At 43.7% G+C, this 12,787-nt stretch overlaps 2 protein-coding genes across 2 annotated transcripts in view; one reads left to right on the top strand and one right to left on the bottom strand.

Annotated features, from left to right (window-relative positions):
- The window catches only part of OGFOD1 (2-oxoglutarate and iron dependent oxygenase domain containing 1), a 25,075-nt gene extending 21,250 nt beyond the window's left edge, over positions 1 to 3,825 (top strand). Inside the window, exon 14 of the transcript XR_013812860.1 lies at positions 3,562 to 3,825. The gene's annotated coding sequence lies outside the window, so the exon portion shown is untranslated. The remainder of the gene's footprint in view (positions 1 to 3,561) is intronic.
- The window catches only part of BBS2 (Bardet-Biedl syndrome 2), an 18,151-nt gene extending 5,364 nt beyond the window's left edge, over positions 1 to 12,787 (bottom strand). The window contains exons 1-11 of the mRNA XM_079759867.1: positions 12,458 to 12,787; positions 10,519 to 10,746; positions 8,585 to 8,710; positions 8,299 to 8,361; positions 7,196 to 7,273; positions 4,016 to 4,120; positions 3,846 to 3,932; positions 1,847 to 1,982; positions 1,472 to 1,611; positions 280 to 424; positions 17 to 188 (exon numbers count right to left, since the gene is read on the bottom strand). Of these exons, the coding sequence (XP_079615993.1) occupies positions 17 to 188; positions 280 to 424; positions 1,472 to 1,611; positions 1,847 to 1,982; positions 3,846 to 3,932; positions 4,016 to 4,120; positions 7,196 to 7,273; positions 8,299 to 8,361; positions 8,585 to 8,710; positions 10,519 to 10,746; positions 12,458 to 12,574 (1,397 nt within the window). The 5' untranslated portion in view covers positions 12,575 to 12,787. The remainder of the gene's footprint in view (positions 1 to 16; positions 189 to 279; positions 425 to 1,471; positions 1,612 to 1,846; positions 1,983 to 3,845; positions 3,933 to 4,015; positions 4,121 to 7,195; positions 7,274 to 8,298; positions 8,362 to 8,584; positions 8,711 to 10,518; positions 10,747 to 12,457) is intronic.

Genomic DNA, 12,787 nt, shown 5'->3' with positions numbered 1-12,787 from the left:
ACTTGCAGAGGGTCACCTGCTTCTGTACCCCACGAAGGTTTTCAAGTGCAGATCCACAGGGACATCTTTGGGAGGTGTGATAGGGATGCGGATGGAGCTGGAAAGGCTGTGAATGCTGGGGTGTACCACGTGGCTTTCACCTAGAAAAATGCCCTCTGCGAAAATCAGTACCGCTCGGATGATGGTGTCTGCGGGGAAGAGGGGAAACGGAAGGCCGCTGAAGAAGGGCTCGGAGATAGCACAGGTGCCTGAAAATGCCAGCGATAAATAACTTCTCACCGTTCGAAGTGGAAATGCACAGTTCTGTGTGAGCAGCCCGAGTCTCGCTCCCCAGGTTGACGGAGAGGGCGGTGTGGAGCTTGGTGTTGGCTGGGATTATGCCCCACTGCCCATCGGCCTCATTCAGCGGACTGCTCCACTCGGCCTGCAAAACATCCCACCCGCCGCCAGCTCAGTCACCACTCAGTGAACTAACGGCACTTTTAATACAGTGTTATCTTACATTCATCTGATTCCTCAGAATTCAGAAGACTCTCCTCCTTGGCACCCCCTTGCTCTTCCCAGCCTTTTCCCAAGCAAAAATACCCTCGTCCCTTTCTGTGTCTCAGGTCCACTGTACCCCATCACGCCTTTCACATTTTTTACAATGATCTTTTAAAGTAACAAAACTCATTTAGCATAGCAAATTCAAAAATAGTTATGTGTGCCTTAGCCGGTCTGGCTCAATGCAAAGAGCATCAGCCTGAAGACTGAAAGGTTCCAGGTTCGATTCTGGTCAAGGGCACATGCTAGGGTTGCGGCTTGATCCCCAGTGGGGGGCATGCAGGAGGCAGCCAATCAATGATTTTCTCTCATCACCGATGTTTCTCTCTCTCCCTCTCCCTTCCTCTATGAAATCAATAAAAATATTTTTAAAAAATAGTCATGTGTGACAGGACAAATTAAAATCCTCCTTCCCAGCTCATCCTCCAGCCAGTTTGGTACATACATGTAGACACACACACACAGAGTCTCTGTAGTTGTCACTTTTTATGTTGTTTTAAAAAAAAGATACCCCATACCTATTGTTCCTTGTTTGGTTTTTTTTCCACTTAATACCACATATCCTTCCATATCAGCCCAAGTACATCTACTTCATTCTTTTGAGTTGCTTGATATTCCCCAGTGTATACTCCCTGCTCCTGGTCACCATCTAAGCTGCTTCCCACCGTTCGCTGCTACAAGCGGCGCTGCAGTAAATGTCTTGGACCGCTGAAAAGATCCCTATTGCTCAGCTGCCTGCAGGTGGCATTTCTAGAAGGAAGGGTACGTGCCCCTCCATTCTGCCCCAGGCAGAAAGGCTGGAGCCGCTGTGCTCCTGCCAGTGGGAGGGAGGGAGCCCGCACGTGGCAGACACTGACATTCTCGTTCTGCTTTCACGTGCCGCCCCTCAACTTTTCCGATTCCATGTCCCCTGCACGTTAGGCCCCACCTTGGCATTTTCCTCGTAGTTACGGAGTTCCAGCAACAGGTTCTGTTTTTTCTGACTCAGCTCCCGGATAAGCTCCTGCTCTACGCTGGTGTCCATGAGGCTCCCTCGCACCTCAGCCGCGCCTGGCAGGTAGCCCCGGACTGAAGAGGAGGAACAGATGCTCATTACACTAAGGAAGCCCGAGCACAGCCAGGTCTACTTGCAAGTCCTCCGTTCCCTGGTCCGATAACCAAACACCTAAGTTCTCATGGCCCCAACGTGGGTGAACTTGTTAGGACCAGAGGTCAGCAATGCAAACATTCTACAGTGGAATTCTGGTATTCTGACCCAGTCACTGAAAATCTGACTTCTCACGGATTTTCCCATTCAATTTACTTTCCCCATCCACTGAACAGCAGATTAACTGGACGTGGCCATCCATCCGGTAGTCTCCCTCTACCACACCAGCGATTGCAGAAGAAAAGTTGTCTTTAAAGATGACCTCCCCAGTTCTGTCACTTCGAGCATCAACCTGAAAATAAAATGAGAACTTGAAAAACTGCTTATGTTACATCTGTTTTTTTAAAAACACGACAATGTAAAGGTCATTTAGTTGAGCAGTTTCCAAGAGTATATACTCCATGGAGCCCTGTGGTGTCTGAGGAGGTACCTGTGACCTCGGGTCCAAGGCCAACTGCCTGGGTTCCAGTCCCAGCTTTGCCCTTGCTGTCTCTGGGATCTCGGGCAAGTTTCTTAACCACCCTGGCTGGGCTGGTCTCCTCATCTGGGGGTCATTGACGAGAACATGAGGACAATACCTGCACATATACCCCTTAGGGCTGGAATGAGGCCTAAAGGAGTTAACACACGTAAAGCACTTAGAACAGGGCCTGGCGTGTAAAGGTAGACAAGAAAGGTTAGTTCTATATAAAAAATGTTTCTTTATTACATATAAGTGTGTGAACTATAGCTATATCTGAAGTTTGAAAATGCCAAACTAGCCAACCTTCTACCACAGATACAACCTTTCATATACCCTGTTTAAGAGTCCCTCTTTCCCTTAAAAACTATTGGGATACCTAGCGAGTCTCCTATCATCTTTGAGTCTCCTCTTCCTAGGAGAGGCAAATACATACCCAACTCACCAGAAACAAATGCATCTCAAAATCAACAATGAAGGAGGACCACTACTGATAAAGTGATGACTGTTCTAAGCAAAACACGTTATCAACAAAAGACTAGCTATAGAAAACCTCCATGGCCCAGGCCACTCACTACTTTTATCTTTTCATAAACATCCTCTAGTCAAAACTGCAATGAGAAAATAAAGTAACTTAGGTCATGGCCTACTACCAGCTCCTACCCTTGGTCTGGAGAACATCACATTCACGCATCCATGCTATTAGTAACATCATGGAAGCCTGAAAATTATGGATGCCGAAGCCTTTCGTCTTTGGATTTTCAGGTTTCTTAATATGCAACTACACAGTCTTCCCTTATAATTTTTAACGCCCATACCAGCATAATGGCAAAGGAAGGTGACAAGGTCCGGCCAAAGTAAAGAAAAATCAAAGGAGAAAAGACAGGAATTAGCTGATCCTCAGGGAATCATCACTGGCAGACAAGAGAGTGAGGGCAAACGGTGCCATGGAGATGTGGCAGCACGCAGGCGGTCTCTCTCAAAACAACCCTGACCTGCCAAGAGACTGTACAAAATTCTGATTTGAAGTGAGAAAAGGAAAGAAAGCAAAATGATTTTATTTTGAAGTTATACTGGGGAAACATTATTCGCATTAATTTATTAGAAAAGAGTGATACAAATGGTTCTTTATTCACTTATTAAAATTCCTTGTTTAGCCCTAACCAGTTTTGCTCAGTGGATAGAGCATCGGCCTGCGGACTCAAGGGTTCCAGGTTCGGTTCCGGTCAAGGGCATGTACTTTGGTTGCGGGCACATACCCAGTGGGGAGTGTGCAGGAGGCAGCTGATCGATGTTTCTCTCTCATCGATGTTTCTAACTCTCTATCCCTCTCCCTTCCTCTCTGTAAAAAATCAATAAAATATATTTAAAAAATAAAAATAAAATTCCTTGTTTTGCTGACTATACCTAGGGTCACCCTGACTGCATGGATTCTCAGTCCTTCCAGGAAGAGATTTAGAAAGAATCTTCTGGAGATTATCACCCAGCTAGGGCCATAAGGCCAAAAGGACACTCGCTATAGTGCTGACAACTACAGCGGGAAGAAAAAATGTGGAAAGATTACGAAGTTACATTGGAAAGCACCGCCAAGGAATGCGAGTTTGTACCCTCACGTTACTATTCTGAATCATGCAGCCAAAATGTCTCAGGCAATTATTACTTTGAATTACACCTGAACTCTGCTATTTAACTTACCTTCCCATTGGACCAACCAGTTATCAGTTCGCACACTCCATCAGAATTAAGGTCAAAAGCATGAATGCTCATGGCATAATTTTTGGACTGAAAAGGAATTTCAATAATTAGTACAGAAGTCTCTCAGTGTGTAGAAAATCTCTGCATAGCAGAGGCTGAATCATACTAACTTTAATTCTCCAGTATCGGGCTGTTTTGTCGTAAACTCCAACTGTGCCGTTGGCAAGAGCATAACCAAACCGACTGCCATACACCGGGCAGAGAGAGGTGATTATCTGCAAAAAATAGTACATGGAATACCTCAGCGTTTCATTCAGACTCAACCGAAGGTGAAGCATGGCTTTATGAAATTGCATGCCTTGCTACAAGTGTGTTAAAATTAGATTTAAATGCACTTCCAGTCCATTAGTGGGTAAGGTATTCCTCTTTTCAAATTAATCTATTTCACAGGCTGGATAATCAGAACTGAATAAACTCCCAAAGTTTGCTGTTTTAGATCAAGCTTATGTGGCAAGTTTCAGCAAATTACAAAAAGAAATACAATAAGATTGAGGGATAAATGAGGAAGTAAGCTAAGTACACAAGATCTAGAGTATGTACAATTCACACTAACTCAAAAATGTTTTCATGATTATTCCAATATTTTACCTTCACTTATAATATCCCACTGTCTAAATTTAGTTTTGAGAGAGACAGAAACATCTCTTTGTTGTTCCACTTATTTATGCATTGATTGGTTGACTCTCGTTTGTTCCCTGGCGGGGATCAAACCCACGACCTTGGTGTATCAGGATGACACTCTAACCCACTGAGCTATCGGGCCAGGGCCCAGCGTCTACATTTTAAACAAACTTACAAAATCCACCACTGAATGTCTTTTATGTGTACACTTTTTTTTTCTGTGACATAATCTGTTCGCTAGAGATGAAAGACATTTTAGAAAGAAAAAAAAACACATAATCCTTAGAAAAGTGACAACCCAAGCACATACATGCCTCTGTGTATGTATGTGATAATACACAGAATGCATATATTAGGACTGGGATTTAACATCTCAAACATAAATTTTTACATACTAAACAAAATTACCTTTTAAAGTTAAAACCAAAGCTTAATAACATCTATGATCTTGCAGACCTACTTTCTCATTCTGACCCTAATAAAAGATATTTAAGAAATAAACTGTACAGCAGAGAATAGTTATGTAATTTCCTCTACACCTACAGCTTTTCTACAAAACCACCCACATCCCCTAACTCTGAATACCAAGTGCTGTTAGGGTTTCAGAATTATTTAGCTCGAGGCATTCTGGCAATACTTGGTACCGCTGAACTGGCAAATAAATTATGATTTTGCTGATCTGGGAAAAGACATTTGAGCTAGGGGCAAAAATCAAACTGACAGGACAAGAAAATGGCCCAGAAATGACCAATTTTTATAAAGTCCACATTTTCATATATTTAAGACCAGATTGCCTGTGCCCCTTAGTCCTCCTTAGTTCACCGGTTTTTCTTGTGTGGACTAGAGGGTCAATAGTCACCTCAAAGCCCTAGTTCTACTTCACGTTTTCCTGGCCTCTTCTAGGATTTAGGAAAAGAATGCACCCTCCTCACATCCAGTATTGACAACAAACAGAAATCCAATGAAACATGAATGATTCCCACCAAATGGGAAAAGATTTACTACAAATTTGCATGAAAGGGACATGACAATGCAGCCACAGCACCTACAGGCCAATGATTGTCAAACCAGTTTTTTGGGGGAGGGGATCAGGCTGAGAGGTGGTGAACCCCTTTAAGAATCTAATGAGCCTGGCCAATGTGGTTCAGTGGTTGAGTGTCAACCCACGAACCAGGAGGTCACAGTTCGATTCCTGGTTAGGGCACATGTCTGGGTTGCAGGCTCGATCTCCAGTAGGGGGAGTGCAGGAGGCAGCCAATCAATGATTATCTCTCACTGATGTTTCTTTCTCTCTCTCCCTCTCCCTTCCTCTCTGAAATCAATAGAAAAATATTTATTAAAAAATCTAATGAAAGCCAAGGACCCTTTCTCCAGAAAAACAATGTTAAGCACCTACACATAAACAACCCCTGTACAGACACACGTCTTCAGACTACTGCTTTTGGCATTCATCTCTCCTTCGTTTCTTCTCTGTCCATAACTACCACTTCACAACCATAGTAACCGCAAGTATATGAAAAGCATAGTAGGACTAAGTAAAAAATCCAAAGCTCTCGCTATAGGGTAACGGTCAATTAATTAAAGTCATTGGTTACACTTTATATAGCAATATGCAAGCTTTATTTTTCGGCCTCCTCTGCAGTTAGGGGAACAGCCTGACTCTCCTGGGTTGCTTTTGTAAGTGTTGAGAAGCAGAAATAAGTGGTCAAATGCGGTTTTCAGGCCAGACTCCCAAACACCACGTGACTACATTTTCCAGAATCGGGCCATTCTGACCTCTTAGACTCCCTTCTCTCTCTCTCTTTTTTTATTTTCCTCTTTCTGTCGGTTTATAATGTTCACAAGCCATTGCTCCTTTATCCTCTTCTACTTCCTTAATTCAGAATATCCTAATTACTCTCTTTCCATCTTGCTCAGTGCTGGAAAACCAGCAGCTTATATCCTAAGAATGTCAAAACAACAAAGGACAGGGGCAATCTTAGGGACTACTTTGGAAAATGGAGTTTAAATTCTTTAAGAAACATATCAGGTTCAATCACATGAAGTAATTATAGTCACAAAGAAACTAGCCAAGTTCTCTAACATCTAATTCTTAAGTTTACCTACAGAAATGTGCCTAAGAAGTACTTAATTTGAACAAAGAGAAAAAGTGTAAAAATCTCACTTAGGCATTCATTCAATCCCATTTAACAGACAGGAGGAGGAGGGAGAGGACAAGACACAAAGGTTCAAATCCTGACCAAGCCACTTAATAGCCAAGACCTGTGTGTGTAATTTAACAAAGAAACTTAATTTCATTAAAGTGGGAATAATAGTATTTCCTTCCCAATAGGGTTGTTGTAGAGTTAAATGACTTAATTCCTGTAAAGCACTTAGAACAGTGACTGGCATATACTAGTATTAGGTGTACAATAGATAGTTGCGATGATGATGATGATGATGATGATGATGTAACTCATTAAAGGAAATGCCTTCTCACTCAGTAATTTTCCTCTATTTAATCAGTCTTTTCAAAATATGTCTTATACAAGATTTTTAAATGCTTCCTTCTCTGTTTAACCCCACAGTTTTTACACGGTAACAGTCTAGATTGTGAGATGGCCCAGCACTCTCATCTGATGTTACATTGGACTATGCTCATCTATCTTGCCCAAGGTCACACTTCTCACCTCTGTTTCTGTCATTTCTGCCACAATCTCATCTTCTTTAAAAACTCGGATATCAAAGTCCTCAGATCCAACAAGAAGCTTAAAATAAAAACATGCATGTTTAGTTCAGCAAGTGAACACAGAAAAATTCCCATAAATAAAACAAAAAATTGCATAACATTTTGTATGTTGCTACTGCTACCCAAGACTTCTAGTTTCCCAGTGAGCCAATGCTCGAGAAAGTTCCCTCCAATGTGAAGGTCAACAAATTCAGTCAGTGAAGAAACAGTGGCTTGCCTGGCCAGTATGGCTCAGTGGTTGAGCATCAGCCTGTAACCAGGAGGTCACCGCTCAATTCCCAGTCAGGGCACATGCCTGGGTTTCTGGACTTGATCCCCAGTACGGGGCATGTAGGAGGCAGCCGATCAATGGTTCTCTCACCATTGGTTTTTCTATCTCTTGCTCCCTCTCTGAAATCAGTACAAATATGATGTTTAAAAAAAGAAGTAGTGGCTCTAGAGATTTCCTCCAGCCATGGGGGCGGCACATCCCGCCAGGGCGTGTTCTTCCAGCCGCGCCTGAAAGTGCTCGCTGGTTCAGCGCCCGCCTGCCCCAGATGGAAGCCCCATTTCAAATGCCAGAGCCTGGCATCCATGGGCAAGAGAGGAACAACTCACGGCCCAACACAGCAGTTCACTGGCTGCTCAAGAAGCTAATTTCTAGAGGAACCATGAGAATCATTTCAAAGACTAAGAGCCAATTTCTAAAACTTCTAAATTCCTGAAAAAGTTGGCCAAAATTGAAAACTGTTTACTGATATGATTCGAAAGCATCAAAAGCAAGTTATAAGACTGTGACTATGACTGCTGTCCCATCAACTGTTCCACCTCCCTCCCGCTCCTGTGTCTTTGAAACATCATGGCCTTGATCTTTGCACTAGACAGACAAAGTGATGTGTTGTTCAAGAGAGGAGAAAGACAAATGAGGCCAGTGAGCTCATTATTTAGGCAACAGAGCCCCCGCAGCAACCATGAGAAGCTGACACTTCTCCCAACACCAAGGTCACTGTCACGGGAAAATTTATTCAGCTGAACACAGAGAGAAGTATCCCCTCCACCACATACCTCTTTTTTCCCATCCCCATCAAAGTCACACAAGGCCAAGGAATGAACGTTATCTCCAGTGACCTGAAAACAAAACCCAGTATCATGAGCATGCCCTCTTTGTCCACTCAACCTGACTATAACAGCCACAGGAAAGGGAAGATTACACCAACAGGTGTTATTCAAATTTTACATATTTTTTAATACACAGAATTATAAATATGGATGGTAAAAAACAAAGCTAAATAAAGAACATTTAAAGTAAAAATGTTTAAGAGTCCTAAAGGGAGTGTTTTGTTCTTCATACCGTCCAAAAGAGGTCCTTTCCTTCATGATCGAAACCCTGCAGAGCACAGTTCCCACCAATAATCGCAAGAGGAGAGGAAATGTCTCCCAGTGTCCCCAACACAATTGCATTGGCCCCATCTGCCACCTGAGAAGAAAAAATAAATAAAATCTCAGATAACAAGGATGCGCAGGCACACGGGAGGTAACATGTATCCTTATCTGTATTTGGATACTCAAATTCCTCCGTCATCAACTGTGAGAAACCACGTGGTCTCCTGAGAGGCAGATGTATGTCACTGTGGGTACGTGTGCTGAGGCAAGGCTGAGCGCAGATCCAGGGTACACTCGGGCCCTTGGCAGCACACACTAATCTGCTACAATAAAGTGCTACAAAGTCCAAGGCTCTTTAGGATATTTGACCAAACATAATTCTAGATGCTTCTGTGGAGGTGTGTTTAGACAAGATTAACATTTAAATCAGTAGCCTTTGAGTAAAGCAGATTATACTCCACTAGGGGCCCATTGCAGGAAGATTCCTGCAAGCGGCCACTGCCGCCTGCCCCACCCCGCCCGCCGCCACCCGCCCCGCCCCGCCCACCGCCATTTCGGCCGCCGCGGCCACGCTTTCCCTCTGGCAGCTGCCTTGCTTTCCACTTTCCCTCCTTCTTCCTTCTATGCTGTCTTCAGTCTTCACTCCTCCCTCCCTCAGCGTATGCAAATTAACTGCCATCTTTGTTGGGTTAATTTGCATGCTCGCTCTGATTGGCTGTGGGCATAGCGAAGGTACGGTCAATTAGCATTTTTCTCTTTTATTAGTGTAGATTAGTGTAGATATTGTGGGTGGGCCTCGTCCAAACAGTTGAAGACCTTAATAGAAAAAAGACTGGTCCCTGAGGAAGGAAGAATTCAGAACACTGCCTTTAGACTTGTGTTTCAACATCAGCTCTTCCCTGGGTCTCCAGCCTGCTAGCCAACCCTGCAAATTTTAGACTTGACAGCCTCCACAACCATGTGAACCAATTCTTTAAAATATATCCCTCCCCGCCCTGACCGGTTTGGCTCAGTGGATAGAGCGTCGGCCTGCGGACTGAAGGGTCCCGGTTTCGATTCCAGTCAAGGGCATGTACCTTGGTTGCGGGCACATCCCCAGTAGGGGGTGTGCAGGAGGCAGCTGATCGATGCTTCTCTCTCATCGATGTTTCTAACTCTCTATCCCTCTCCCTTCCTCTCTGTAAAAAATCAATAAAATATATATATATAAATATAAATATATATATATATATATATATATATATATATATATATATATCCCTCCCCACCCCTCTCTCTCTATACACATCCTGTTAATTCTGTTTATCTGGAGAACCCTGACTAATGCAGTCCTAAACTCAATTCCAGGCTTGTGCAATAACACAGGAAGCGTATCTATGTGACCAAACATTCTCAGAAGGGCAGGAAAAGCACTCACACAGTTAAAGAGAAAAAAATTGACTAGCTGGGCTTTATCAAAATTGAAAACTTTTACTCATCAGAAGATACCTACCTGTTGGAATAAGCCACATACTGGGAGAAAATATTTGTTATATATAAATCTGACAAAGAACTTGAACCCATTATATCCAAAGAACATCTACAAATCAATAATACACAAAACTACTAATGAATAAATAGGCAAAGACTTCAACACTTCACAACAGACATATAAATAGGCACAGGAAATGGTGTTTACATCACTGTTCATGAGGGGAATGCAAAATGAAAGCGGTTAGCAATCTTGACCAAATAAACGTCAAGTGGATGAAGCAGATGCAAATGGCAAAATCACCTCGGTGTTTGACTACAGTACAACAGCCATATAATAAACCAAAATAAATGTCTGATCTCGTTCTAGCATAACAAAAATGAACCTTAATGGGTAATGGGGATTTTATGGTTATAAAGGGGTATACTTGCCTCTCTGTAGAAAAAATCTGAATTATTGTAGACATCGTAAGCCAAAAGATTAGTCTGTGTCCCCACTAAAAGAGCATCATAGCCAAGTTCAGGGTTCAGTACTCCTGCAGTCAGGCAGCTGACAGCCTGGTTGATGTTGAGAAGAGAAACATCAGATTCCAGGGGGCTCTGGAAGACTCTGGGCGCACTGAAATGCTGGCTCCGGGTATGAGGATTGTGAATAAAAACCTACAACAAAACCAGTTCGTTACATTCCCTTAAAATGCCAAAAATGTAAAATTAACATACATTTTTTAAAAGACTAGGTTATTAACAGATATCAACATTAACAAAAGGTCACTTTAATCACCGATAAACTTACTTAAAACACCTACAACACAGTTCTGTGCATGGCTGGCTTTCAATCACTATGAATTGTGGGAATCCGTGGTTCCTGGCATTGTAAAGAACAACGTCATGTACAAGGCCTAGTTGCTTACTAGGGCAGCTTACATGCTAGGCTCCAGCAGGCTGTCCAAGCACTCTGACACACCAAAACGATCCCAGCAAATAAAATAATAAACACTTCCTTTAGTATCTTTCAACCAAGCACCGAATGAATTCACTTCCTAACCCTTAAAACAGTCTGGCAGTAAATTTGTTTTTACAGACTTCAACCGAGTCATACAAATCTTAGATATAAAAATACATTTTGCCCCCTTAATAGTCCAGTTCCCAATGTAAGCTCTTAAGGGGAGAGACTTGTCACATTCACCCTTGCACCTGCAGAGCTAAGAACAGTGCCCAGCTCATATTAATATCTCAATAAATTAGGGGCTAAGCTACTATCAATGGGCCCTTCCCAGCAGAAACAATATGAATTTCTTTCTGGCATTTGACAGTGCTTCTTACCAATAACAATGAGCATTATGATTTGCCAGAGCCTGTGCTAAGTGCTTTACTCCATTAAACTACTTAATGAAAATTATTTTTTAAATTATGTACCCCAAGGCATATTATAAGAATATACAACGTAAGGGGAAGTGTTAGTATATAAATGTTTTGATCATTATGAAATCTGCACTGGGTCAGAGAACAAGGAATCTAATCTCATTTCCATGACTTTCTAGTTGAGTGACCTCAGTAGCATTTCAAACCTCTCTGAACCACTCGTCAGTAAAGTGGGAGGGATAAAAAATAACAGTTAACCATTAGTGACCATTTCTTATATGCCAAACGCTTCATATATATTAACTTACTAGTATTTAGTCCTCAGAACAACCCGCGGTTGTAGATACTATTATTAAGTAACTTGCCCCAGGTCATGAAATTAGTAGGTACCAGAGCCAGCGCTATGTGCTGCTGCCCTTGGCATTGTTGCAAGAATGCCGAGATAATGAATGTCAATCCTCAACATCTACCACTTTTTTAAAAATTGGTGACGGTTGAATGATCATGTCTTGTTCATCTCTGTGACTCCCACACCTTGCACAGCACCTGGCATATCTTTTCCCATAAGTTATTCACTAAGTACATAGGAATTCAGTGAATAACTTATGGGAACAGATGTGAATATACATGGATACATATCAAAAGTGCAATCTGAATCATTTCATTGGTCGTTGTATTGTGTTTTTTTCCCCCATCAATTGTGCGGCTGGGGCCGTCTGAGATGGTGGAAGGAGTTCAGAGGGAAAGGCAGAGAATCGGAGGTCTGTTACCCCTGCTAACCCTGACCAGTCCCTTCGCCTTGCAGAGTTAACTGCTCAGAAAAGCTTTCCTGCGAGACCCCATAGTCCTTTACTCTGGGCAGGATGGACAACTACAGGACTACCGACCGGTTGCCGGGCAACCCATGGCTGGGGGCGGAGTCGGAGGGTGAGGGGCGGGGTGGAGGGCAGCGGCCCGCGGAGATCGTGGGACTCCAGGGGCCGGGCTCCGGGCAGGTGGGCGCGGTTACCTTGCCCGCTTGGGTGGCAGCCGCCAGGCACGGGTGCGTCCCGTCGAAGCGCCCTATGGCCACCATGCGGGGGCTGATTTTGTGGCGCAGTTTCAGGGTGAACACGGGCAGCAGCATGACGGCGGCGGCCCTGGGGAGGACGGCTTGTGGCCCGAGGCCGGCGCAGCGGAGCCGGTCTCACCCGCTGCGGTGAGGGGCGCAGGGATCAGGCCAACTCGGCGGCTCCAGCTGCCTCGGCCGAGCGCGAAACAGCGCGGGTCCAGCTGTCCCCGCCCCCGAGCTGCCAGCTACTCCGCAGTTGCGCAGACCCGCCCAGGTGTTTCTGCGGCT

The sequence above is a fragment of the Cnephaeus nilssonii genome (assembly GCF_951640355.1).
Source record: "Cnephaeus nilssonii genome assembly, chromosome: 20".
In the NCBI taxonomy this organism is placed as follows: Eukaryota; Metazoa; Chordata; class Mammalia; order Chiroptera; family Vespertilionidae; genus Cnephaeus; species Cnephaeus nilssonii.
The sequence above is the reverse complement of the archived record's forward strand: the minus strand, read 5'-3'. Positions and strand labels throughout refer to the sequence as shown.